General features: G+C 46.5%; 1 protein-coding gene across 1 annotated transcript; it reads left to right on the forward strand.

Moving 5' to 3' along the window:
• Positions 1 to 351: 351 nt before the first annotated feature.
• ttyh3a (tweety family member 3a) lies at positions 352 to 23,014 on the forward strand. The gene is made up of 15 exons (XM_030347530.1): positions 352 to 847; positions 1,052 to 1,333; positions 1,972 to 2,141; positions 5,627 to 5,738; positions 5,932 to 6,152; positions 7,543 to 7,638; positions 8,212 to 8,284; positions 8,455 to 8,530; positions 9,971 to 10,026; positions 10,796 to 10,888; positions 12,115 to 12,207; positions 12,737 to 12,873; positions 15,153 to 15,335; positions 17,615 to 17,690; positions 20,326 to 23,014. Exons 2-15 carry the CDS (start codon positions 1,208 to 1,210, stop codon positions 20,395 to 20,397), a joined length of 1,584 nt encoding a protein of 527 aa, XP_030203390.1. The 5' UTR covers positions 352 to 847; positions 1,052 to 1,207; the 3' UTR covers positions 20,398 to 23,014.
• The last annotated feature ends 2,251 nt before the right edge of the window (positions 23,015 to 25,265 follow it).

A 25,265-nucleotide genomic window follows, 5' to 3' on the forward strand; every position in this document is an offset into this window, starting at 1 on the left:
GTGCGTTCCCAGGCGTTCTCATATCCCGACGGTCCCAATGGAACAGGATGCCCAAAATGAGCGTTATTTCGGGGAGTGGGCGGGACTTTGCAACATGGGTTTTAGGGTTAGAGGGAGGGATTTTCGATAAAGGGCTTGAAAGGTTTCCGATAAAGCTTTTTCAAATTATTCGTAAAATTTCCACTTTTATTGTTATTGCCTTTGTTCTTATCGTCTTGTTGTTATTTTCTCCTAAACTCGACTGTCATTGCACGCTTAGGAAGTAAGACACCGGAAATTATACGTCAGTAGACCGGGATAACGCTACAATTCAGCATCCTCTCTCAGCCTAACTTGTGATTGATTCTGACGATTCGACTGCCAGCTCCACCATTGGGCGCAGTGCTCGGCAGGCAGAGTCTGGCTCTACTGCTTGTGTTGTTCAATGTTTGGAGAAGCTCTTCCACCGCTTTCTCGTTCACCGTTTCGTGGTTGAAACCAATGGAGAAAGATGGCATGAGTCAACTGCATAAATATCTCCCTCTATGAGCCAAGATCGATCCAAAGACCAAGATGTCGACAAAGTGGAACAACGGGGACTCCGTTATTTGCATCGTTGACAAATCATCAGCGGAGTAACCTACCCCCACAGAGCTAGCTACAGGCTAACCCGGCTAGCGAGAAGAAGGAAGAGACATTTCGGATGACTGGGGACGTCTGAAGCAAAACTGAAACACGTCGCGGACACTTGATAAACCACAATACACTGGGATCTCGACTTATTCCACGTCCCACTTCGGCTGAGGTCACACGGGATACTTTAATCCTGGCTCAACCGCTAGCACGGTACCATGCTATCGCTAAGCCAGTGAGTGGACGCAGTTCTTCATTGATGTATGATTAGGAAGCGAATTCACTCGCTTTGATTTATCTGCGTGTGTTCACCTGAGATTGCTTAACGTGCTTATACGTGTGGTTTATTTTATTATAGTATGTAGAAGACACTTGACAGTGGTCCTTAAGTACTGATACAAACAACAACCATCTGTGACTTGTTCTGCCTGGCGTTCAGGATGTCAGTCATCTAACCTGGGGGTTTATTGATGACAACAACAGCCACATCGTTTCGAAAGCTCCCAAGATTCACGACAAGTATCTTTGGGCAACATCCTTCCTTTTTAAAAGCCCAGCTGCTTCCTTAAACAGCGGCACTGACTTTTGAGTGGCGATGGCAGCAGTTGTGAGCTACTCGCCTCCATGGTGGGTGAATTTCCTGCACAGACTTCCCCATTTCAACCTCCGGTTCGAGCAGACCAGCAGTGACTTTCAACCTGCAGATCCAACATATCAGGAGGTAAATTGAATTATTTTGGCTGGCTCAAGTAGCACAGAATCCTTGATTCCATTGTTATTGTGACCACAAATTGTGTTGAAATGAGATTCGTGATTATGTATCAAGTTATTTAATTAATCTGTATTACTTTACCCACTTAAATGTGTTATATTTCATTTAACAGTGAGTCGCATTGCATGAACAAGGGCAAAGCTTTGTGTTTCTCTTACTTGGCCCCCCATGGTAGCTGCTGTTGGGTACGTCATGATGTCAGAACAGAATAGCTCAAGATGCTCAGCTGTTGGGTAAATGATCAGAGGTCATCCAAGGGCGCCGTGCTTTCCCTTGTTTTCAAGATGCTGTATTGTTTATTAAACCTTAAGGCAATAATGAGTGATGCACAGCTTTATTTTAGGGAATAGATGAACACATATGGTGATAAAGCCCATGTTTCTAAAAGGTTTACTTCATTGAAGTTGTTATTTATGCCGTTCCAATGATTATTTGTAAATGTCAAGTCAATAATGTCAAAGCTGTCCCATGTTTGTGTTGCATTGTCTTGCAAAAGTTCCAGCAGGCATATTATCCTAACCTCCAACGCCATTAAGCCATGAATATTCTCACCTCTGACCTCCTGTGTCCCCCCCCCCCACCCACAGTCCATTGTGCTGCTGGCCGGCATCGCTCTGGCCTGCCTGGCCCTGGACCTGGTCTTCCTGCTCTTTTACTCCTTCTGGCTGTGCTGCCGGCGCACCAAGAGCCAGGAGTCCGCCAGGGCCGACTGCTGCTGCACCGCCTGGTGTGTCATCGTCGCCACGCTCGTCTGCAGGTGAGTCATCGCATTGATAAGGCTGGTGCTTGACCACCGGAAAGGCAGGCTGGGTGGCGTCGGCCATCAGTGTCACGTCGACTCAACGTTGCATCCCCTTGAGGGTCCTCACAAAACCTTTCGTTGTACATGGAAAACCATCCTTGTTCAAAGATTGATATTGTAATTTATGAGCAAGTGTTGAGTTGATGCTAGCGTTCCTCTTCGAGAGTTGGAGCTAAGCGATTTTAGTTTTTACCTTAGACGGTGCCATCGGTTGCACCTTGTCCGGTGGCTGTCGAGCTATTGATGATTCCATTGATGATTACAGCAGAAGTGTTTCCCAGCTGAATTAAAAAGTTGAGTGCCTCATCAAGTTCGGCTCAATAGACGTGAAAGGGATGGTTCCTGGGGAGCTGATGGGTGATGTGTGCTGGATTTGGTAGGATTCTACCAACTCGGTTTTAGCTTATTTTCAACCATAGCCATGGCCTCCGGAAATATAGACAACATTAACATTTGCTAATTTGACCAAAATGTTGGCAATATGGCACCTGCAGTATCTGCATCAGCATTTCGTCATTTTGCCGAACAGATTGGGGGAAGACATCCTCAAGCAGGATTTCTAACTGCTAGACTGCCATTGGGACTTTGAATCTGAAGGGATCTAGGTTTGAATCCCAAACATCCTAACCACTGGGCTATCCTTCTACCAACACATATTTTTGACTCACTGGTATGCACAAATTCATATAGGATGTTAAAAAAGTTACTCAATTATTGCAATAAGTTTTGATTAACATTTCAATAAAACTTATTCAAATAACCGTTGGGAAGGCTTTGGAGCCAAGTCCTATTAGTATTTGTATTATTGAGTCCTGCCATATCTCATAAGCAAAGGTATGCTGGTTTTGCAAAGGTATTTTTGAAAAGGCTTCTTCATGTTAAGCAGTTCCTCAAGTATTTTCGATTCACCAATAGCTTAACCACAGAAGTTGAGAGCAGGGCTTGTGCTCATTAACATAAGTAGATGTGCCACAACACTGATATCCTCAGGATTTAAATTATTCAGAAATGTATGGCAGTTTTAATAGTGTACACGCAAACACAAGCCGTATACAGACATTTGAAGTGCCACAATAAGGCTATCTTGATGGATGGTCTATTACTCTGCATGTGTAATTTAAGGTCTACAAGGAGTGGTGTGGCAGACAATGTCGAGGTCTAATGTAGTGCTTAGAGGTTGGCCCTAAAGGACCTCACTTGTCTACTTCCACAGCTGTTCTTGTATACCTCTGGTCAGTGGGTGTTCACTTCAGCTGTTTGACGTAGCAAAAGAGAATGCCAGGTTCCTTTTTTTTCTGTTATTTATAGTCTCTCAATGTGTGACATTTCAACAATGTCGTCGAATCAAAATATCTTCACATATCAGTAGATCGATAGTGATTTGATAATGTTATCAATAAAAACCCCCGTACCTCTCTTTGTTTAGTATCTTCCAAATACACTCTCAAAACCTTTCCCCTGTTTATCTTCTTTGTTTTAAAATTGTTAGGCTCTCCTTCTAAGACCATCAACACCAACATTTTGAAATCAGAGACATGATGCCAATACTTGGTTACATGAATCCTCTAGTGGACTTTTGTGTTTTAAATTGAAAAGGGAGCCTTGTTTCTTTTTACGAGTGAAGGCTGTTCAGTGTTTGTTTCCTTCTCTAGCTAGAGACCATGGCTTCGGTTATTTCCTGTTGGGCCTCATTTGTCGGTTGATGGCTCACCCGGGAGCCATCTTGGTTGAGTCCATTGCGTCATTTCACTCCTAGCTGTGAAACCGACAACGTGAAGCCCTGATGAAAAGTTTTCCTCTATTTCTTGTAATCACTTCTTCTGTGTTCCCCAAAAATCACACACACACACACACACACACACACACACACACACACACACACACACACACACACACCCCTTTCAAAAGGCTCCTTGAATCCTTTATCCAATAGGATTGCGTTATTGAAAACAGGAAGACTGATTGGTAGGCAGCGCTATCCCCCCACCAAGAACCTCTCCTCTAAAAACTCTCAAGCATTAAGCCGAGTTCTCCTTTAGGTCTCACTATGGTGATACCATAAAAATGGAGGTTCTCATGTTGATAGTGTCTTTACCCGTCTGCGAGCGGTTTGTGAGAGGAAGAGATTAGTAACACTCAGGAAATCGGCATGCCCATTCACATGCCACAAAACAGAGCATGGGCTCGCTTTTTCCGTTGCTCAATGTACTTCCGTTATCAATGTGGTGCTTTATAAAGTCCTTCTCTGCATGGGGCCAGTGTCTTTGTACGGGGCTGGCTGTATAATGTGGTTTTGTGTTGTTTTCAACTTTATTTATTTCTACAATAGCTATAGTATGTATAAACAAATTTATGTTAATCAGAAGCAGAATTATATTATTTTATTCATTTTTTCAGCAGGTTTACGCATACCAGGAAAGTGACTTAGTGAAGACAACAACTGTTAAGTTAATTGATCGCTGTACACTTTAGATGGGTTGTTCATGCTCTAGTTTCAGTTCCACCGCAGAGGATATGGAGGTGAACAGCCAACATTAAATCTGCAACTTGCACGAGTGTGTGTTTTCTTGCCTCAACGAGGTGAAAACATCCGCCTGTTTAAACTTGGTCGGTCCCGCCGGGCACATTTTTGGTCTAATTTATCCGTGGTCAAAAAGAGAACAAAAATGTTCTCCATTTATTTATTTTTCTTCCTCAATGTACTTCCGTTATCAAAGTGGTGCTTCAGAAAGTCCTTATCTGCATGGGGCCAGTGTCTTTGTACGGGACTGGCTGTATAATGTGGTTTGGTGTTGTTTTTAACGTTATTTATTTCTACAATAGTTGCAGTTTGAAGGGATGTGTATACACACACATCTATTCTAATCATAAACAGAATTATATTTATTTGCACAGTAGGTTTACGCATACCAGGAAAGTGTTTTAGGGAAGTCAACGACTGTTAAGTTAATTGATCGCTGTACATTTTAGATGGGTTGTTCATGCTCTGGTTTCGTTTGCACTGCAGCGGATATGGAGGTTAACAGCCAACATACAATCTGCAACTTGTACGAGTGTGTGTTTTTCTGCCTCAACGAGGTGAAAACATCCGCTTGGTTAACCTGGGTCGGTCCTGCTGGGGGCACTTTTGATCAAATTTCTCATGTAAAGGGCCGACCAACGGGGCTCTGGTCGGCTCTCTCAGTGCAGTCTTTGTTTGGGTTCTGCAGCGTGGGCCACGCCGCATCGCTAGCTCATTCCTCCGGGTTACCATGGCGCCGCAGGAGCTCAATGCTGTCTGTTCACAGACCTCTGGACTGACGGGGTTAATGTGGGGTTCACATGCCTCTCCTGCTGCTTGCCATCTCCCCTACTTTATTTTGGCTCACCCCCCTTCTCTCTCTTCCCCTTTTGCTCCCCCCCCCCTCTTCCCCCCTATCCGTTCGTTTGTCTGCCCCCAGCGCTGGCATTGCCGTCGGTTTCTATGGGAACAGCGAGACGTGCGACGGTGTGAACCGCCTGACGTACTCCCTGCGTCATGCCAACCGCACAGTCACAGGGGTGCAGAAACTGGTAAGACCCGAAACGATCAAACTGCCAAATTATGCAAAACCAAAAATAAAAACAATGTTATTCTTTTTTATTTCTTTTTTTATAAACACCGTCCAACTTGTTCGGCCACCCTGCAGTTCTTCCCACAATGCCTAGCGGCGTAGCCCTTTTTGGATTTCATCTCTTGAACCATGCTCCCCCCCACTGCCCGCAGGTGTCGGAGGGTGCGTTCTCCCTCAACCAGACGGTGGAGGGGGACCTGCAGTACCTGGAGGTGCAGTACACCAAGCACACGGACTACCTCTCCATCACCCGGAAGCTGCAGGGCCAGCTGGAGGATCTGGTGCAGCAGATGGCGGGCATCACCTTCTGGGACCACGGCCGCGTCTCCCTGGAGGCCCTGGCCACGGAGGTGGAGCTCTACGACTGGTACAGGTACGGCTGTCAGGGGGTTGAGGGGAGGGAGAGGGACCGGCCCATGTGCCGCTGCACTGATCATAATTAAATTAAATAAATGGCGGCTGGTTCTTTTATGAATCCCGGATGGGAAATGACGCCAGAAAGTATGGGCAATAGGAATGAACGATATACAAGCACCGACCACATCAGCAGTTTTGGGGATGATGTCAATATGAGTTAATGCTCAATAAAGTGTGTTCCAAGTCCCGATTTGTAGATTTGGTTATTTTCCCTTGACCTGAACAGATGTTTCTAACAAAAAGTGTGTTCTAACAAAAAATGTGTTCCTTTTTGTTAGAAACATCTGTTATACTTCATGGGGTTGAAGAACTGAATTATTCCAAATTCATTCCTGTTGTCCCTCTAGTCCCATGTTGCACAACATTATCCCTAATGTTCATTCCTGTACATCAGGGACGGTAACTGAATCTTTCAATTCCCTAATTTTCCCTCCCTCGTCAGGCCATCGCATGTTTTTGCTTGCAAACGATGCATGTGTTTGAATCTCTCTGAATCGTTAATGTCAGATTGCCACGAGAAAGCGGATGCGATAAAACTTCTGTACATTAGCATTTAGGCTATTTAACATTGCACTGAGCCTCTGGCGCGACACTCAAGCTAACCAACACAGCCAGGGCATGGATTTCAAAGCCATGTGTTGGAATAGACCACACCGACCAACAGAAACCCCCTCAGCACAATTCAAAACAATCCATAAATAATAAGGCCGACAAGGCTTGGTTTGCGAATCATTAAACCAGTGTTTCTCTATACTCTTGGCTATGCTAGCCAAGACTGCTACTGCAATCTCTAAATAAATCAAAAGTGGAACGTCAAAGGTTTTGTTGAGGAGAAGGATCAAGGCTTTGGAGTCCGTGAGTCAGTGGGAAGCTTATTACGTATCCGATGCAACAGTCAACATTAGCGTCAGAATAACGTGCGTGCGTGTGCGTGACTGTAATTCAAGTTGTTGGTTGACCTGCTCCTGCAACAATGAGGTCACGTCACACTCTACTAGTACAGACAGAGCAAAGGGTTGGTTCCACCTTGGCAAGGCGAGTTTATAACCTGGCACACAAATACTACACACTGGAGGATAAATGTGCTCCTTAGGAAAATTGTAAGGCTTTGTCTAGAAATGTTTTTTACATTAGATGGATATGGTCCTCTGCTGTTGGCCGTATTCTCATTCAAAGAGTGATCTATTTCATTGATCTATATAGTGAAGTATATATGTGAATAATGATAGCAATCTGTGTAGTGGAGCCTGATCTGGTTTGTTGGTCTATGTTTTAGATTATATTGTGCTTCTGCCTTCATTTAATTGAAGTCATCGTGGTTATCTTTTCCTTGTTTTGATCCACAGATGGCTGGGCTACTTGGGCCTACTGCTGTTTGATGTCCTCATCTGCCTTCTGGTGCTGTTTGGCTTGATCCGCAACTCCAAAGGAACATTGATTGGGTGAGTACCGTTCAAATGGCACACCTAGCACCACTAAAAGGAATATGTTATGCTGGTGTCTAGTAAAAGGAGGCTTGTAAACTGCCAAATTGAAAGACACCAAAATGTCTTCCAAGCCGCAACATTATTTTTACAATAATGACCGGTATCTGGGTTTGTAAAACTATTGTGTAAAATTAAAATACCCAGGGATGTATGACTTGGATATGTTAAACAAAATGTCAACTTACCCTAACCAACTTACCCTTGGTCGGAAAATGTATGGGCTTGCATCCGACCCCACCTATGTATTCCATACTTGATGGAGAAATGCTCCACATCGCCCGGGGTCCATCCTCCCCTCACTGTAGAGCAGATTGGGTTCAGTGCTTTACTGTTCCCAGGGAGGTCATTTAAGGATCCAGGCCTCGAACAGCACAACCCAATGTGAGCGAAGAAAACACATGTGGATTGATAAAAGGCATCAGCAGTAATGCAGTTGCAAGAACATGTACAGGAGAGACCATTATGCAATACAGAACTCGGTGGATGATTGGTAAATGTCTGTGCACCTCTGCTCTCCCGCCTCCCTAGGGTGTGCTTGTTTGCAGTGCTGGCCATGGTTATCAGCTGGGCCTCCCTCGGCCTGGAGCTCGCCGTCTCCGCGGTGAGTGTCTCCATGGAAACCAGGATTCTGGTCTCCACGGAGAGCATAGAACAAGGCCGCACCAATGGGTGTCGCAGTTATTGTTCGGTTTCATTCTTTTTACTCTTTTTTTTTTTTTTGTGGAAATTTGAATGTGGTAAAGAACATTCTCTGTTCTTTTTGTTTTCCAGGCCTCCAGTGATTTCTGCGTTTCCCCGCAACTTTACGTGACCCAATTGGCGGAGAAGTATGGCGTCATGAAACCAGGTACTAACGATGAGCTAATCATCGCTTGTCTTTTTTTTTTTTTTTATGTCACCCAGCTCTGAACGGTAAAGAACACTGTTTTCGTTTGGCAGCCCGGTGCCTTCTCCACGGCCCCGTGGTTTCTGATTATCCTTAAAAAAGGCCCTTGTTTTATGGACGAGGGCGTGGGGGACTTTGTCTTTTCAATGGGGCCATAAAAAGGGCCCTAAAAAATGAATGATCAGCAGCGTCTCTGGCTAACAGGCTAATGGGTTGACTATCCCATATATAACTCTCGTCTTTCCAGTGTGGCGGTTTCAGTAATTAATCGACCAATCTGCTCCCTCAGTGGGCGGAGCGAGCGCGAGCGGAACAATTGGAACACAGCATGCGTGTTCGCTCCCTCTGTCGTACTCGAGGCCGCTTTGGAAAATAAAAGCCAGCGATTCGTTCTTTTTTTTATCAACACACACTCCCTTATCAAGGACCCCGCAGGCTTCCACAATGAGTGTTTCCATGTCCCCGCTCTTCCTCTCATCTAATTCTATGCGCGGGGGGGGGGGGGGGGGGGGAATTCAACGGCGCGCACATTTCGTTGTGCCCGGGCCAGAATAATGGAGACGAGGTCTGCAGCTGTGGTTGGTGCATGGCTGCCTTTTTAAATCGAAGCACGATTTCCATGGTTCTTTTATTGTGCGCTCGCATTGTACGCTGCTGTAGTACTGTACGTCGGTCCACCCCCCCCCCCCCCCCCCCAGGGTTCAGCCATGCATGTGACCCTCCTGCTGTCTCCTTTTTTCCGCTTCATGTACACACACAGCAGCGCTCTGCTGCTGCTGTGTGTGCGTTTGGTAAAGACACGGTTTATGATCTTCTTGTTTTTGCACTCCTGATGAACGGGACCTGCTCGCTGTTATCTCGGGTGATGAGTCCCGTGTTTTGGTTGTTTTCGGTTAAGTTGCTGACCAGCTCGACTTTAAAATGTGTCAGAATGGCGAGATGGCAAGACATATTAACAAAAGGCATTGTGGGGTTTTTTGATTGGAGATGTCTGCTTCAAGGCCTGACCGCTGCGGCTCCTCTTCCACCGCGGGTTTTCCTCGGGCTTCAGTACTAGCGTCAAGTCCGCGAAACCAAACTAACTGTGGGCCTGGGAATCTTTTTTAGTCTGCGTTTACGATGAAAGACAATACAACCCAAATAAACGTACCGTGGCACGCCTCTAACCCAATGGAATATGAGCGGAGCATGTCAACAGAAGTCAATGGGGAGGTCGGGGTGTTTACCACCACAAAGGTACACAATCAAAAGTCACATGTTTGAACAGGGGCACAAAACTGCCCCTTTTCAAATCTGGTTTGTTGAACTGTAAGTGTATGGTTGTGAGCGTTATTGTCATTGCGGCTGACACGCACTCAAACGCCTATTGTGTTTCTTTGTCCCCCCCCCCCCCCCCCTCAGAAATCCTGCAGTACTACCTGACCTGCAATGTGGAGCAAGCCAACCCGTTCCAGCAGGTTTGTGGAACTGACATTTAACCTTATGTTTATAAAAGATGATGAATGCTGTATTTATGTTGGGGGATCTTGTGGTATTCCTTACATCAAGAGCAGCATTCTGTCCTCATGCATACATTTGCATGATGGCATATACAAGTGTACACACTTGTGCATATGGTCTCCAGCTTGTTTATGACCTGCGGCTGATACGCTGTGAGTGATTTCCCCCCCCTCCCTCTCTGCCCCAGTAAACGTGGCCCTGGAGAGAACGGTTTTCGTTCTTCAGACTAAAGTACATTCCCTTCCACCTCGTCAGCAGAAGGAAAAAACAGAAACGCATGCGGGACTGGATACGAGAATAACAGAACTAGTTTCAGATTCAATAATGTTGCTACTGTAAAACATCCTTTCGGAGACGAGAAAACAAAAAAACAGCAGATTGCCCCCTGAAATCATTCATCATCTATTTCACCCTCCCGGCCTTTATGAATTAATGAAAACCGTTGAGTGCCACTTAGGCCCCAGGCAGCCCCCTTTTTTTTTTCTTCCAGAGGCCGGGTTATGTATAATGCACAGCGTTTTGCTTCCACATGTACACCGTCCATTCACCCGCCGTCCGCCACCAGCGCGCCCCTGAGTGCACAGACAGTGGGGAGAGAACTTTCTGAGTGACGGGACGGAGGCAGTCGCTAACCTCTCGATAGCAGACTGCTGCTCTTCGAGACTGATGTGTGTGTGGTATTGTTTTATCTATAGATATCAATCTCTTTCTAACCCCGTGTTGCAGAAGCTGTCCGGGAGCCATAAGGCGCTGGTAGAGATGCAGGACGACGTGTCTGAGCTGCTGCGCTCCGCGGCCAGGGACTACGCCGACACCAAGGTGTGTGTGTGTGTGTGGGTGTGGGTGTGGGTGTGTGGGTGGGTGGGTGGGTGGGTGGGTGGGTGGGTGTGGGGGGGGGGGGGGGGGGGTCGGTGCTCCACTGTACTGTACTCCACCAGCAGCATGTAGCTACAACACCAGGGCTCTACACCAGCTCCATCCTGAGTCCATAAGCAGCTGGAGACAGAGAGGTGCCAACCTGCCGACGCACAAAGCCCAAATACATTTGGAGAGGATTTAATTTTTTTATTTTGAATCTGTAGTTTGTTTTATTATTATTATTATTACAGTACACCTACAGTACCTTTTGTTGTTCTTTGACAGACTTACACACACACACACACACACACACACACACACACACACACACACACACACACACACACACACACACTTCTCACTCTGGGGGTAAGACAGAGTGAGAAGTGCACCTGTTTACATAAAGGGCCTGTTGACGGTTGGGGGAACTAGAGGGACTGTATTATGGTCCGCTGCCGCTGTATTGTGCTCTCACTGGCCGGTGCACCACACGGTGTCCTGGGACCTCAGCCGGGGCAGGTGATACGAGCTCGGGGAGAGCGGGGCCGTGCTTCATCAGCGGAGCTCGCTCGCCCGCACAGAGAAATGTGCCGAGTCATTAAGAATGTGTGTACGGTACCACGGGACGTAGTAGTAGGAGAAGTAGTAGTAGTAGTAGTAGTAGTACTACTACAACGAGTAAAACAGGCACATGGGCAGGTGGAATTTCCCCGGAGGACACGTAGAGGAGATTGATTAGCATTCATGGTGACTCTTTATACTCAAAGCATCTTTCCTTGATTAATCAATTCATTCAATTGATATAAGGTATGTTTTTAAGAGGCTCAAACCAATCCACCTTATTTTACTGGTATCTAACGATCTATAAAATAGATGGAAACAGCCCTTGTTCTCAACAAAGATGTTATGCATTATTGTGTGACGGCATTTTCTCATTATCTCTCTCGGCCTTGTTAATATAACCCCGACCTACAGTACCACAGGGCACTTCCCCAGTCCTTCTAACACGCACCAAGCCCCTTTGTGTGGTCTCGGGGCCGGACCAGTGGTTAGATGCGTTCTCCAGACACCAGAGAGAGGAACGGCACACACAAAGGCTCTCAACCTCCTGCTGGAGCTTTTAATCATCCGCCGATTCTTAGGGTTTACATCTCTCTCTCTCTCTCTCTCGCTCTCGCTCTCTCCAGCCGAATCTGGAGCAGATCCAGGGGGTCCTGAACACCACGGAGATCGGCCTGCATCAGCTCACGGCGCTGGTGGACTGCCGCAGCCTGCACATGGTATACACACACACACACTGGGCTCTGTCTGTACACACAGCGCCACTGTGTGGGCCAGCTCCTGTTGGATGCCCTGCTCAGTCTCCTCAAACCGTCCTCCCTCCTTGTTGTCTACTGCCGCAGTATCGTCGACCGTGCTTATCATAAATGATTCCACACCACATAACTATCCTCCGCAAATGAGGGTCTATTTCAAGGGAAACGTGTGGTGCTAAAGCAGTTCCTTGGTTTTGGTTAAGCACAATGGGTCTTACATTATCGCATGATGCATTTTGTGGTGTACAAAGTAGAGAGAAAGTCAATGTTTTTCCGAGTATCTCCCTATGAAAAAAATGTTCATTAGTCATCATTGAATGCGTGTGTGTGTGTGTGTGTGTGTGTGTGTGTGACAAAATGTGGGCACATTTTACAGCCTCGGCCTCTCATAAACATAAACTCTCATGGGAACATAAAGCTGATCTTAATCGTCTTAACCTTGATCAGCACGTGCCTCAACGAAGCCCTGCCCCCCCCCTCTGTGTTTCTCCAGGACTACGTTCAGGCCATGACCGGCCTGTGCTACGACGGGCTGGAGGGCCTGATCTACCTGCTGTTCTTCTCCTTCGTCACGGCCCTCATGTTCACCTCCATCATCTGCAGCGTCCCTCACACCTGGCACAGCAAAGGGTAATGCATGCCCACCTTTTGGCTCACATGGATCTGTTTTCCGCCTGGTTCAGGTGGCAGGGTTGTCCCCAGGTCTCACAATGTGTGTGACTGCCAGCCGAAAGGTTCGCGGGTTTGAACCCAAATGTCATTGGCAATGTCAATTCCACCGGAGGGCAACCTTGAGCAAGATGCCTCTCCCCCTACCTGCTCATTAAAAACCTGTCTCTTATACAATTCCCTGTAAATCTTTCTATTGAAGTATCTGCTGATTGACAGTATTGTAATAGTCTCTTTTGTGCAGTTGTATTATTCACCTATTTGGCAATGGGTTGAATCGCAAATTGACCTCCAACTAATACATCCAACTTCTCTTAAGCAGTTTCTTTATTTTGGAAGCGATGAATACGTGGGCCAGCTTATATTCCAGCGAATAACACATCACACTTCCCCATTGTGCTCATCTAAAGCCTGACGTATGATCCCATCCCACTTGTGGTTTGTTGCTTCACACACGTTTTACTCGGAACAAAAAAAAAGTGACTGCGAAAAGCTCTAAAAGCCATCCACACCCCTCCTCTTCCTGAGTAAACAATATTGAAACGGGGAAGTGAAACATGAGTGTTTACGGTATTCGCCCGGCCCTCTTCATAAACTCCATTTAAAGGATCGTGGCTCGGGGTCAGTCCCCTCTGGTGGTTTTTTAGCAGCGTCGGAGCGCAGACAGCCCTAACGATCCGCCGGATGAGCCCATTGAGCGGGGGCGCTGCCGCGTCTGCCTTTCTCCCCGCCGATGATAGACTGGCTGTGTGCTCCCCAGAGCAGCTGGAGCCGGGCCAGCCCACGCCAGCTGCTCCCTCTAAAGACACCGCTTCCTGTCAGCCCACCTAATTGCTCCGGGCCGGAGGAAAGAATCTTTCCACATCCTACCTCCGATGTGTGTGTGTGTGTGTGTGTGTGTGTGTGTGTGTGTGTGTGCGTGTGTGTGTGTGTGTGTGTGTGTGTGTGTGTGTGTGTGCACGCTCTTGGAACGGGTCGCTTGCCGTGGAAACGGGATGAAACGCATCCGATTTCCGTTCCCTCCTTTTGAGCGCGACGTTGGGTTTGGGGAAGTGGGCTTTTTGCCCGACTAGGCCTGCGGCACGGCGTTACTTAATGGGGCCGGGCGCGCTGGCTTTGAGCTCGGCATGCTCATGACGAGGCCAATCTACTCGTCCTCTTAACGCTTCCTTCATCGCCCCGTTGTGAGATTAGCATTCGTTTGGCAACGGATTAAAACATAATGCCGTCTCAGCGAAATGTTGTCATGGTTAAACCATCCATCTCTATGTTTATTGCGCTAAAGCTCAATAAACCTAGTTACACATGGGGGGTATGGGGTGGAGGAAACTGTACAGGAACATGACTCACTTCCTGCTCCTAAATTACTTGTATCTCTTTAAGTAGTGGATGGCTCAACACTGAATATATAAAAAGCCTTTGTGCTACATTTGATCATTGAAGGGGACTGTCCACTCCTAACTGGAGTGGACATATGGCTTGCCTGATCGAGTCCAGTGGGTCATTCCCTGGCATACGTGCATCGCGCCTTCAAGTCATTTGGCTGAGCTCCCCCCTCTGTTTGTTTTAGTTCCCCCACTGTCTTCAGTCTGCCCTCTGAGCCGTCCATGTCTTGGTATAATCCTTCCCTACTGCTGCAATTTTGGAACATACGGAAGCATAATATTATTAGTCATTGATTTAAAGAGCCCCCACAATGCAAAGCTCAGCATCTCTCGCTCTGCCCTTTGTACCGTTATTACGCGTGCACCGATTGGCTTGCGGTGATGTCATTGTTTGGCTATGCTGCACAACGCCCCAGGAGGCGGGGGGGGCGTTGTGTTACTGTACACTAGAGGGACATAGGTAGTCATGATGTACCATGTGCTTCTATTGCCGCTTTCTAACAGCCTTGGTCATGTGAGCCACTGTTACTGACCCCCCCACCGTACCCTCCACCATCCCCACCAGATCCCAGTGAAAACCACCGGGTTCCTAAGTGTCAGAAGGACTCTCGGTCATAAAGAGAGCTTTACATGTTCCAAGTGAGGCTATTTTTAGACGCAGTCTTCCAGCGCATTAAGCACAAAAGAAACCACATTTGATCCACTGGAAACGTTTTTTTTTTTTTTTTTCTTTTTTCTTTTTGTATCACTAGTGCCATCATCCATTCCCAGTGGCGAAGGGCTCCTCCTGGTGGCGACGGGTTGTAACTGCACGACTGACTTCTATTTTGTTTCGGTTGTTTTTTTCCCCTCCAGGAGCGAGGAGGACGACGACATCGAGGAGGACGACTCCCTGAGCCACGGCGGCCGGCAGAACCACGAGAACCTGTACCGCGTGCACATGCCCAGCCTGTACAGCTGTGGCAGCAGCTACGGCAGCGAGACCAGCATCCCCGCGGCCGCGCACACCGTCAGCAACGCCCCCGTCACCGAGTACATGTGAGTGTGAACGCCCGCCTGGTTATGAAATAACAAGACCCCCCCCCCGTGGAAAAGTGAGGGAGCTCTGGGAAGGACTGCACGGTTGTTTGTGATTTCATCGAAGTTGCGTTTTTTGTCTCCGTAATTTGATCATCGTTAAGGGTCCCACGTCGTGCATTCAAAGTAATATAATGGTAGAAATGGTGTAATCCGATTTTGTCTGTGTGTTCCATAAAAAATGTATAACAATAGCAACTCAACAATTAGGCAATGCAAGGCAAGTTAACTTTATTTCTATAGCACTTTTCATACACGAGGCAGACTCAAAGTGCTTCACATAGAAACATCGTCATGCATAAAAGTAAATGAAAGTACAAGAAAGGCAAAGTTTAAACAATGCATTGTTGAAAGTGCAATTTGTTTAAGATTTAGGAGAAAGCTAAAACAAGCGTAAAAGTCTTCAGTCTTGTCTTAAAAGTTGGGAGTTGGGGCAAGTCTTAAATCCTAAAAATTTGCACTCTAACAATTCACATGAATTGTCTTTTATGAGCGCTAGAATCTGGTGTGTCCGTCTGAGGAATGACCTGTGGATGGCAAATTGAATCCATAATCGGTTAATCGCAATGAATAATTGCTATCCCCATTATCGGGAAAGATAATCTCAATTATCGAATCCGGTAGTGATCGTGCAGCCGTGGTTCAGGAGCAAAGGGGAACTGAATCTGGAAGGACCCCAAAGGGTTTCCTAAGAGCAGGGCTTGCCTTTTTGCTGTATAAGCGTGGCCTTTGTCACGCACCATCCATCTGTCTACATTCATTTTTAAAGACTGACTCACTTGAGACAAAAAGATTTTATTGCATAGGCATAGGTCTATTTCTTTTATACTCCGTCTACCTCGACGTCTCTTGCCTCACGAACCAACTCTCCCCCTCCTACTTTATAAAAAATCTCGACCCACTTGTAATCCAAGGCTGGTTATTGTGTAATGTATTACGATTTATCTTTTCTGGCGTGTGTGTGTTTGTGTCCGCGTTCGCATATCTTGAATGCCTGAGCATTAGCGCTGCTGTGTAATTTCATTGACATTACATTACATTACACTTTGCACAGCGAACAAACCAACTCTTTTAGCCGTTTGTCCCTACTGGAGCTTAAAGGGGTTGTGTTTCCAATGAGAGCCCTCACACCGCGGCTGCGTTCAGCCCTGCTCAAAACCTTCATTGCCACACATCATACTAAACACGGAACGAGACCTACAATGGAATCTGCCGACGTGCGTTGTCTTACTACTACACTTTGAGTCTGCCTTGTGTATGAAAAGTGCTATACGAATAAAGTTGCCTTGTCTTGCAATGGCTGCACGGCCCCCCGGTGCTCGTATGGTGTGCCATCTCGCTTTGCCTTGAAGCTCTGCGCTAACTGAACGCCTCTGACTGCCGGCACACAGCACCTACTCGTGATGTAGTATTGTTCTTATTGTTGTTGTTGCGTTATTCCAATTTAACCGTTTTAAAATTACAATGCGGAAAAAAAGAAAACGACACCAATGGATGTCTGCGTTACAACAGCCCTGTTTTGAATTGTTAGGAAAGAGCATGGCATATTGCCACATTATTATTACAATTATACTGTTTCTGGTGAACTATGACCTATACATGTTTTTAGTTTTACTGGCACCGATGCCCCCTGGGGAAAAAAAACATGCATACAACATAAATAATAGATGATCGCAAATTCAACCATTTTGGTCGTAGTCTTGGAGAAAATGCTGCTCCAGTGCATACTGACTGTGGAGCCCGACGCATGCAGCTGTTGCTCCCCAGCTGGGCGCCCTTTGAAACCCAAGGCCCTCCGCAAGATTAGTGGGGGTTTGGGTGGAGGCTGATGGGGGCTGACCTCGGGTGGCCCCCTGGCCTTTGCATGCCGAGGGGTGAGACCCTGACTCTTGTTAACCCGCTCGTGTGTGTGTGTGTGTGTGTGTGTGTGTGTGTGTGTGTGTGTGTGTGTGTGTGTGTGTGTGTGTGTGTGTGTGTGTGTGTGTGTGTGTGTGTGTGTGTGTGTGTGTGTGTGTGTGTGTGCGCGCCATTCATGTATATATTTATATTCTCCAACCTGCTGTTCTATACATGTTCCATGCAACACGGGTTTAAAGAGCTTATTTCAGTTATTTATTAGTAATATGAGAAGTGGGATGTGTTCACATGTCCTATGTAGCTCGCCTTTGGGTGAATAAGAAGAAGGATTCATGCGCTGTCTTCTTTTTATATTAATACATGTCCGTGTGTGTGATCCTCAGGGCCCAGAACGCCGCCTTCCAGAACCCGCGCTGCGAAAACACCCCTCTGATTGGACGAGAGTCTCCTCCCCCCTCTGTAAGTACAGCCAGCGCTGGTCGCCGGGTAGAAAAGGAAAAAAAACCAACCCTGTTTGATTCCCTTCCGTGGGCCGCGTGCCAGCCCTCCAGAGGAACGACGTGGCTGTAATTAGTTCCCTCCCCGAGCACATCGTCTTCTCAGGGCAGCACCCTGCCGGGCTGACCACACTCTCAGCGTCTCCCTAGTGCACGTGGGAAGCATGGAAACGTCTGTACGCGCGTGTCTGCATTGGTCGATCGCGCTTCGTTCAATGCTTTGTATAATTTATTCCCTCATCTCTTTTGGAGAGGTGTTGTTAAACGTAAGATAATAAAAAAACAATAACTATGCAATTTGTATGTCTCAAATTGAATAGTTCATTGGTAATTTTCTTGTTACTCCTACTTGACCTTAGATGAACACACGCCACCTTTATTAATAGTTTTTTCCTCAAAGGCAGCATGTGGTGTTGACAGCAGCTATTGAACCCGTGTTCAAAACATGGACCAATACCCAGTCCCATAGCCTTCCTCAATCGTCTTCTCCGTCGCTCTGGACACAGGGCGACAACGACCCCAAGGGTTATGGAAGTTTCTGATATCGTGTAGTTCCCTCGTGTCGCAAATCCCAGCTTTAGTCTCGCCCCTCCTCCGTCTTCCCCGACTACTCCCCTGGTTTCCTCCCCTGGTTTCCTCCCCTGGTTTCCTCCCCTTGGTTTCTCCGCCGTCCTTCTGAGAACTCCTCCTGGTATCCAGATGAGCCTCAGCCTTGTTGTATCTACTCTCTCTTTCTCTCTCTCTCCCTCCTCTCCTCTCTTGTGGTTGTTGTTGTCGTCTCTCCCCCCTCTCCCCCCCCCCCCCCCGCCAAATCCGTCCAGTTGTATTTGACCGCCGCCGACAGTAGCAGCGGTCAGAGCTGGCAATTAAAGCCCTCGGGGAGTTCCAGATCGTTTTGGTAACCTCCATCACCTCCATCTCCTATCGCTAACAGGTACTACTCATGCCTGCCACCACCACCACCTAACCCGACCCCCCCCCCCCCCCCCCAACCCAAACCCCTCCTCCGTCCCTGATTGCTGGACTGTGGACACCCAACACCCCCTCCCATATCCCCTCCCTTCCCCTGGAATCGCAGCCCCCCCCCCCCCCCCCCCGAACCTAGCCTACCCAGTAGCACCTTTAAGGACCGCATCCCAGCCACACTCCCACTCTCCCGCGTTCTCTTTTGGTCTGTTTGCCTGGAGGTAGGATCTCTCACCTGCACTCTGGACGGCTGTGGCCTCGGGCTGCATGTTCATCTGAACCCCCCCCCCCCCCCCCCCCCCCCCTCTCTATTCCCCAGACCCCCACACCACAGCGTGTCTAAAGACATCACTATAACAAGATGACGAGATAGCCTTTGCTACCTGACGTTGGGAGACCATTGACCCAAACTGCCGTTTGTTATTCGCATTTTCTTATTTTTTCTCAGTAACTGGATCTCCACGGCCCCAACATCGGTTGTTGTGATACTATGATTGCAGAGCGGATATTGTCTTAACAACCTCAGGATATGGTTTATCTGTAAATTTAAGCAAATTCCGGGGGGCTGTATAGATTGATTTCTCGTAAAATATTATACTTTAGTTTATTGGTTAATATTGATTCATTCTTCATCCCTAAATGGGTTGTTAGTCTTCAGAAGGGAGGTATTTCACATTCAACTGGACAAAGTTGATACATTTAAAACGAGGGGGCACTACATGAAAGTGCCCGTAAATCTTTCTAATGGACCAGAGTAGAGTGCACTTATGACTCGATGATGTAATGTAGCATACACACAACAATTCAAAACAATATTGCCACTCTGCCTCCAAGGTAAGTTTGATATCATCTTGATATGCAATGTTCCCACTACAGTACAGGCGGTGTCAATAAATCAAATTGCATCCTAACATTTTGTTAGTGTGATGGCACTTTTGTTGGTGAGTGTTGTTGTACAAATACCATGTACCGTGTTATTTCTCCCGTACGTATTTGGAAGTTCAATCACTTGCATTGTGACTCGCATGGTCCTGGCTGAAGTGTGCATGAAGGTGGCACACGATGATTGAACAAGTAGTGAACTGAGGGTGAAAGATGTACTGTATGTTTTGCCCTCAGCAGAAAATACACTGACTGCTGCTTTATTTTCAAAGGAACTGCATTCCATCTCAGGACCCAAACAAGCTTATCTTGATTCCCCCCCATCTTTAAAAAAGATTGTGTTCATTGGTGAAATGGGGAATGGGTGTATGGTATTTGTAGGTCATCCCTACTTATGAAAAGCAAACTTCATAAGTAAGGAGTGGGGAGTCTGAGGCAACTTGTCGGAAGAGTTGTATCCATATTGGATTATGGAGTGGAATAAAGCTCACTTGCAATGTAGTTTTACTTGTGAAAGATGGCGACCAAACAAATATGGATTCATAAGACATTATTTAGCTGTAGCTGTCGTTTACAAACCTCTTGTTGACCATCGACGTTGTCCGATTCTAGATCACCCTCATTAAGTTTCAACATTTCTCTGTGATGTTGAAGCTAATGATACAATCTAAAATAGTTCATGCATGCAATAGTTGTAAAGAAATGCAAGTGAAGCTAACTTGTGTGTCATGTCCTGTGTTTCTCTTTAGTACACCTCCAGCATGAGGGCTAAGTACCTGGCCAACAGTCCACCGGAGCTGGACCAACCCGCAGCGATCTAGACCACGCCTGGCCTCGCTCTCTCTGGCCACCCATGCGTACAAACACACACGTGCATATATATTAACACACACATGTCAAACTCATGCACGCAAACTCATGCACGCAAACTTATACACGCGTGTGCAAACTCGTTCAACCTCACACACGCGCAAACTCATATACACAAACACACAGTTCAAACTCGTGCACAGACACACTTACACACACACACACACACACACACACACACACACACACACGCACGCAAACTCATACACATACAAACAATGCATGGAACAGATCATTCACATGTTTGAGAGGGACCCTACATCTGGTCGTCAGATGTTTATTCAACTCCCATTGTTGGTTTATCATTCATACATTCTTTCAGTAATCTGGTCATTCATTCAACTGTGCTGAGATGCGGTCATCAGAAGGCAGTTGGACTAACATTGCAGAATTTGATTTATTTGCAGTGTGATTCATTGTTTTTAAAAAAAGATGCGAAACGGTTTCCTCTGATTAATCTTGGATGTTTCTTTGACGAATGCATCCTAGCGTAGGATCTGACGAGCCGACAAGTCAAACCGAAATCCATACGAGATGCTGGACTTGACGGTGATGACTACTTAGTGTTTCCGCGGTTCCACCCGACGCCAGACTAGTCTATAAATGTTGTAGAGAGTGGGTGCAAAACGGACACGAAAACACCCACGACCCAATGAGCGTATCTCACACCATTCCATCGTTGCTGTGTTTCAGGGAGTGTAACAACAGACAAACTTTGTTGAATATCCATCGTCTCGCTTGGTGGTGTATTTTGTTTCAGATATGGGTTTGGGGGGGGGGGGGGGGGGTGGGGGGGGAGGTGGTGGCGGTGGCGGTTTGATAGCCCCCAACCCAGCCTCCTATATTCAGGTCAGCCACTCCCATTTGAGCCACTACCCAGTGTACACTGTGGTATATAAAACAAGCATGTACTTTTTATTACCGTTCACCTGTCTTATGTTATTCTTCTGCCCACATGGGGGACTGTATGGGACCAGTTATTTTGCAGTCTTGCACACGTATCGTATGTCCGGTCACATGAGAAAAGCCTGTGATTTTTTTATTTCCGGAAGTATGTTGTTACATGTGGGGATCTTTAACTGATTTCAACCCCTTTTTACGATGCAGTGAGAAAGCCACTGGTTTGCTCATTTGGAATGCACGTTGGACCGTTGTCTTTGTTTTGTTTGTATGTGGAATAGGTTTATCTGGGGAGAGCGTTCACAAACGATTTCCATCCAGCCAGTAGCCCAGACTGGATTGGACCCCCCCTCCCCATACTCCCCCAGTACTGTGGTATCCTCCAGGGATCACGTTTACTACAGAAGAGAATCTTTTGTACCGCTAGAAAGCACAAATGTTTGTACAGGATGACTTACAGAGGACCGAACGGACAGGAGACATTAGTGGGCGTCATGATGTTGCTGTCATCTGCAGCCTTACAGGTAGAACTACAATGAGCAACAAGTGCAGACTCAAAACTGCCCCTTTTTTGTATATGAAAACTTTGCTGAAGTGCTGTCGGCACCCGAAGCGTGTCGCATTGTCCTTCAATGCAAGAAGTCAAATAATACACGAGACGGCAAATAATACACCTTTTTGAGTTTGGGTTTGCAGTCACTTGGGTTAAACTTTCCTGAAGAAAGTTGATACGTGAGTGCGGTTTGGGTTTGCTGTTGATGCATTGGCCAAGCTGGAAGTTTTCCTCTGGTCCGGCGCTTTGGTGGCTCTGTCTCACAAATGTGTTTTAGCATTTTGAGTTATGAACGAGTTAGCCCGATCCTGCAGGACGGATCCCGTGGGGGCTTGTTTTGTTGTGTCGTTGTATTCCTCTCCAGAGTTCATGTGAATCCTCTGCATAGTCATTTTTTCCTCCGTAAGCATGACAGTCCTTAAGAATCTGAAGTGAAATATGACATATTTGTGCTACTACTGCCTCCATATTTCTGCATGGCGTACAAGTTTCCTGAAGAGGAGTTTGTTCTTCTTTGGTTTATGTAGGACTGGACCAAACGACAAAGCACAAGATCTTGTTTTTTATGTCTTCACTTAGGTCTAGGTCTGTGAAGTTCCCGCTACAGGGTTGCCTGGGCGAAGGAATCGGGATTGTGACTTAAAATCTTGCGTACTCTTCTGTGCTCTGTAAAATATACAAATGTTAATATTCCGACGCAATGTTACTGTTTTTGGGGTAGGACACTTCGTTTATTTGTCATGCAATGATGTTGTACAGAATATAAATGTTTGAAAATGGAGTTAAATCTTGGTTGAGTTGACATTATCTTAAGCAATCTTTTAAATTGATTTTAAGCAACATACGTTTTTTTTTATTTTGCTTTGTTCATTTTGATAATGTTTCTTAAATTGCATTTTAGAATATCTTGCAAACGTACGTTTCATTTAATTTAATGAATAGTTTACATCTTTCATCATTTTTTTTCTCTCGCTCTCTCTGAAAAGACCAGTGCAGACTGACTCATTGTTTTATAAATATTTTTTGTGATAACAAAAATGTTTGTTAAACTTGTGGTTACCTTGAGCTTGAACACTGTTTTAAAAAATAAAAAAATAAACCAAAATCTTAACTGTAATCCGCTGCTCTGTTTTTAAATGCATTGACAGTAAAAAAGACAAAGGAAAAAAAGGCAATTTTATCTCCCTTGTTGTGGCTTCACAAAGAACTGTGTTTCAGTTGCCACATGCTAGCAGTATGGCCTGACAACACTAGGTAGCAGCACAAACACATCCTCACAGACGAACATTACCATCGGAAATACTTTATTTTGGTTGTTTAGAAATGTATTCCCATCTCAGTATATTTAATGTCGGTAAAGTACTTCCAAAGATTTTGTAATTTAGCAGACTCCCTTTTCCAAAACATTGGGATTATTTTCCAAAAAGTCATGAAGGAGCAAGTAGGGGACATAAAGATGGCTTCTTACCCAGAAGAACCTTCAAGCTGGGAGTCAAGCACCCTCACCCACTACAGTATCCACACTATCCACAAAGCCCGGATGCAGAACACTGAAGAGCTGCTGTTGCACAGATTAGCGTGATAGGCATGGGGCCGCCGTTGTGTGGTTGCACTCTGTACATCTGCCTCAACATGGCTGAGGGTGCCCCAAATGCCTGTTCCTTTTGACCATGTGGAAGAGAGAAGCGTTGTGTTCGGTGACCTCTCCTCTCTCGCTCTGAGCAGACGGCGAATGAGGGGGCCATGTCATCCACAGGACACGGAGTCTGGCTCAGTCTGCTTCCTGCGGTCCGACGGCCAGCTGTTGTGCCGGCGATGTGGTATGTGGGGAGGATGGGGGACATGATGAGGGGAGTCTTACGGTTGTCATAGGGAGGATTTCTCTTTTTTTAATATTTTTATTGAAAAATTAAAAACAAACATCTGGCCCATGTGTGGTGCTTCCACTATTTATATTATTTTAAGAAGAGAAAAGGTTCTGGGATAAAGGTTTAAAAAAAAAAAAATGACAGTTTATAATTGTACCACTCTCAAGGGGATGGGCTTGATGAGGTGTCCATAAAAAGAATAGAACACATGCACATTGTTTTGAGTGGACATTGTTCTGGACCACCTGTTCCTCTTTTAGTTACTTGACTGTATTTTTTGTTTTGCTGGATTGCATGCATTTACCTTAATGACGCCTCATGCCATTTGCTCTTGAATGTGTTTGGATGTGCTGGGAGATTTCAGTACATGTGAGCTCATTCCACACACGTGTTCCGTCCGCAGACAGATGGCGGCGCATTGATACAGAGGTGACATCATACCCTCCTCTGTTTGTTGTGGGGTCGAGGTTAGGGGTGACTGCGCTACATTGAGGTGGTCATCTGGACTTTCTACTGCCAGACTGATGAGGAGGGAAGACGAAGGAATTCAATTTCACACGGCCCCAGTGTCTAGGAAATTGAATTACGCTGCATGTAGCTGGAGTGGAGGAATGCATTACTAATGCTTTGAGGTGACTGGCTGAATGGACGAGGGGTGTGTGTGTGTGTGTGGGGGGGGGGGGGGGGGGGGGTGTTCCTGCACTGTGGTGACCCCCTCCTTGCAGACACTTCCTGACCCTGCCTGGGCTCCGTGCCAGGTGGTCACACTGTGGTTCTGTTGACCCATCTCCAACCATATCACCCCCCCCACACACACACACACACACACACACACACACACACACACACACTCCATGCCCGCTCCAATCCAGTGCCAAACAGCTGCATGGCACACAGAGTACACTCATAGATGAACATTTCCATGTGTGTGATATTTGAAGTGTGCGTGCGTGCGTGCGTGCGTGCGTGCGTGCGTGCGTGCGTGCGTGCGTGCGTGCGTGCGTGCGTGCGTGCGTGCGTGCGTTTGTGCGTTTGTGCGTGTGGCTGGCTTGTCCTCTTGTCTGTGTGGCAGGAGGGTTTAAAAAGAGAAGGAGCTGTATCCTGGGTGTCACTGCACCTTTTACGAATACATATGCACAGACATAAACATGCACACACACACACATATACAAACACGCATTACATGCACGCGTGTGGACACACACTAGTCATGGACAGACTGCATGCTTTGAGGGGACCCTCACCCATCCATTTGGATTGAGCTTCAGAAGAGAACACTTAGTAGTGAATAATAATTATTATGTCATTTCCGAACATATCTTGGTTAGTAGCTTTCTCCTCCATAATACTCCCAGTGAGGTAAGGCCTGCTTTTTACATTCAGAGCAAGATGTCTCATAAAGCAGTGGTTCACCTCAAGCTCTATACACTTAACATAAGACAGAGAAATGCGTTTCCTCACCAACTGATAAAAATTAGAAGGCAGACGTTGGGGTAAT

Source organism: Gadus morhua, chromosome 2, assembly GCF_902167405.1.
Source record: "Gadus morhua chromosome 2, gadMor3.0, whole genome shotgun sequence".
NCBI classification, from domain to species: Eukaryota; Metazoa; Chordata; class Actinopteri; order Gadiformes; family Gadidae; genus Gadus; species Gadus morhua.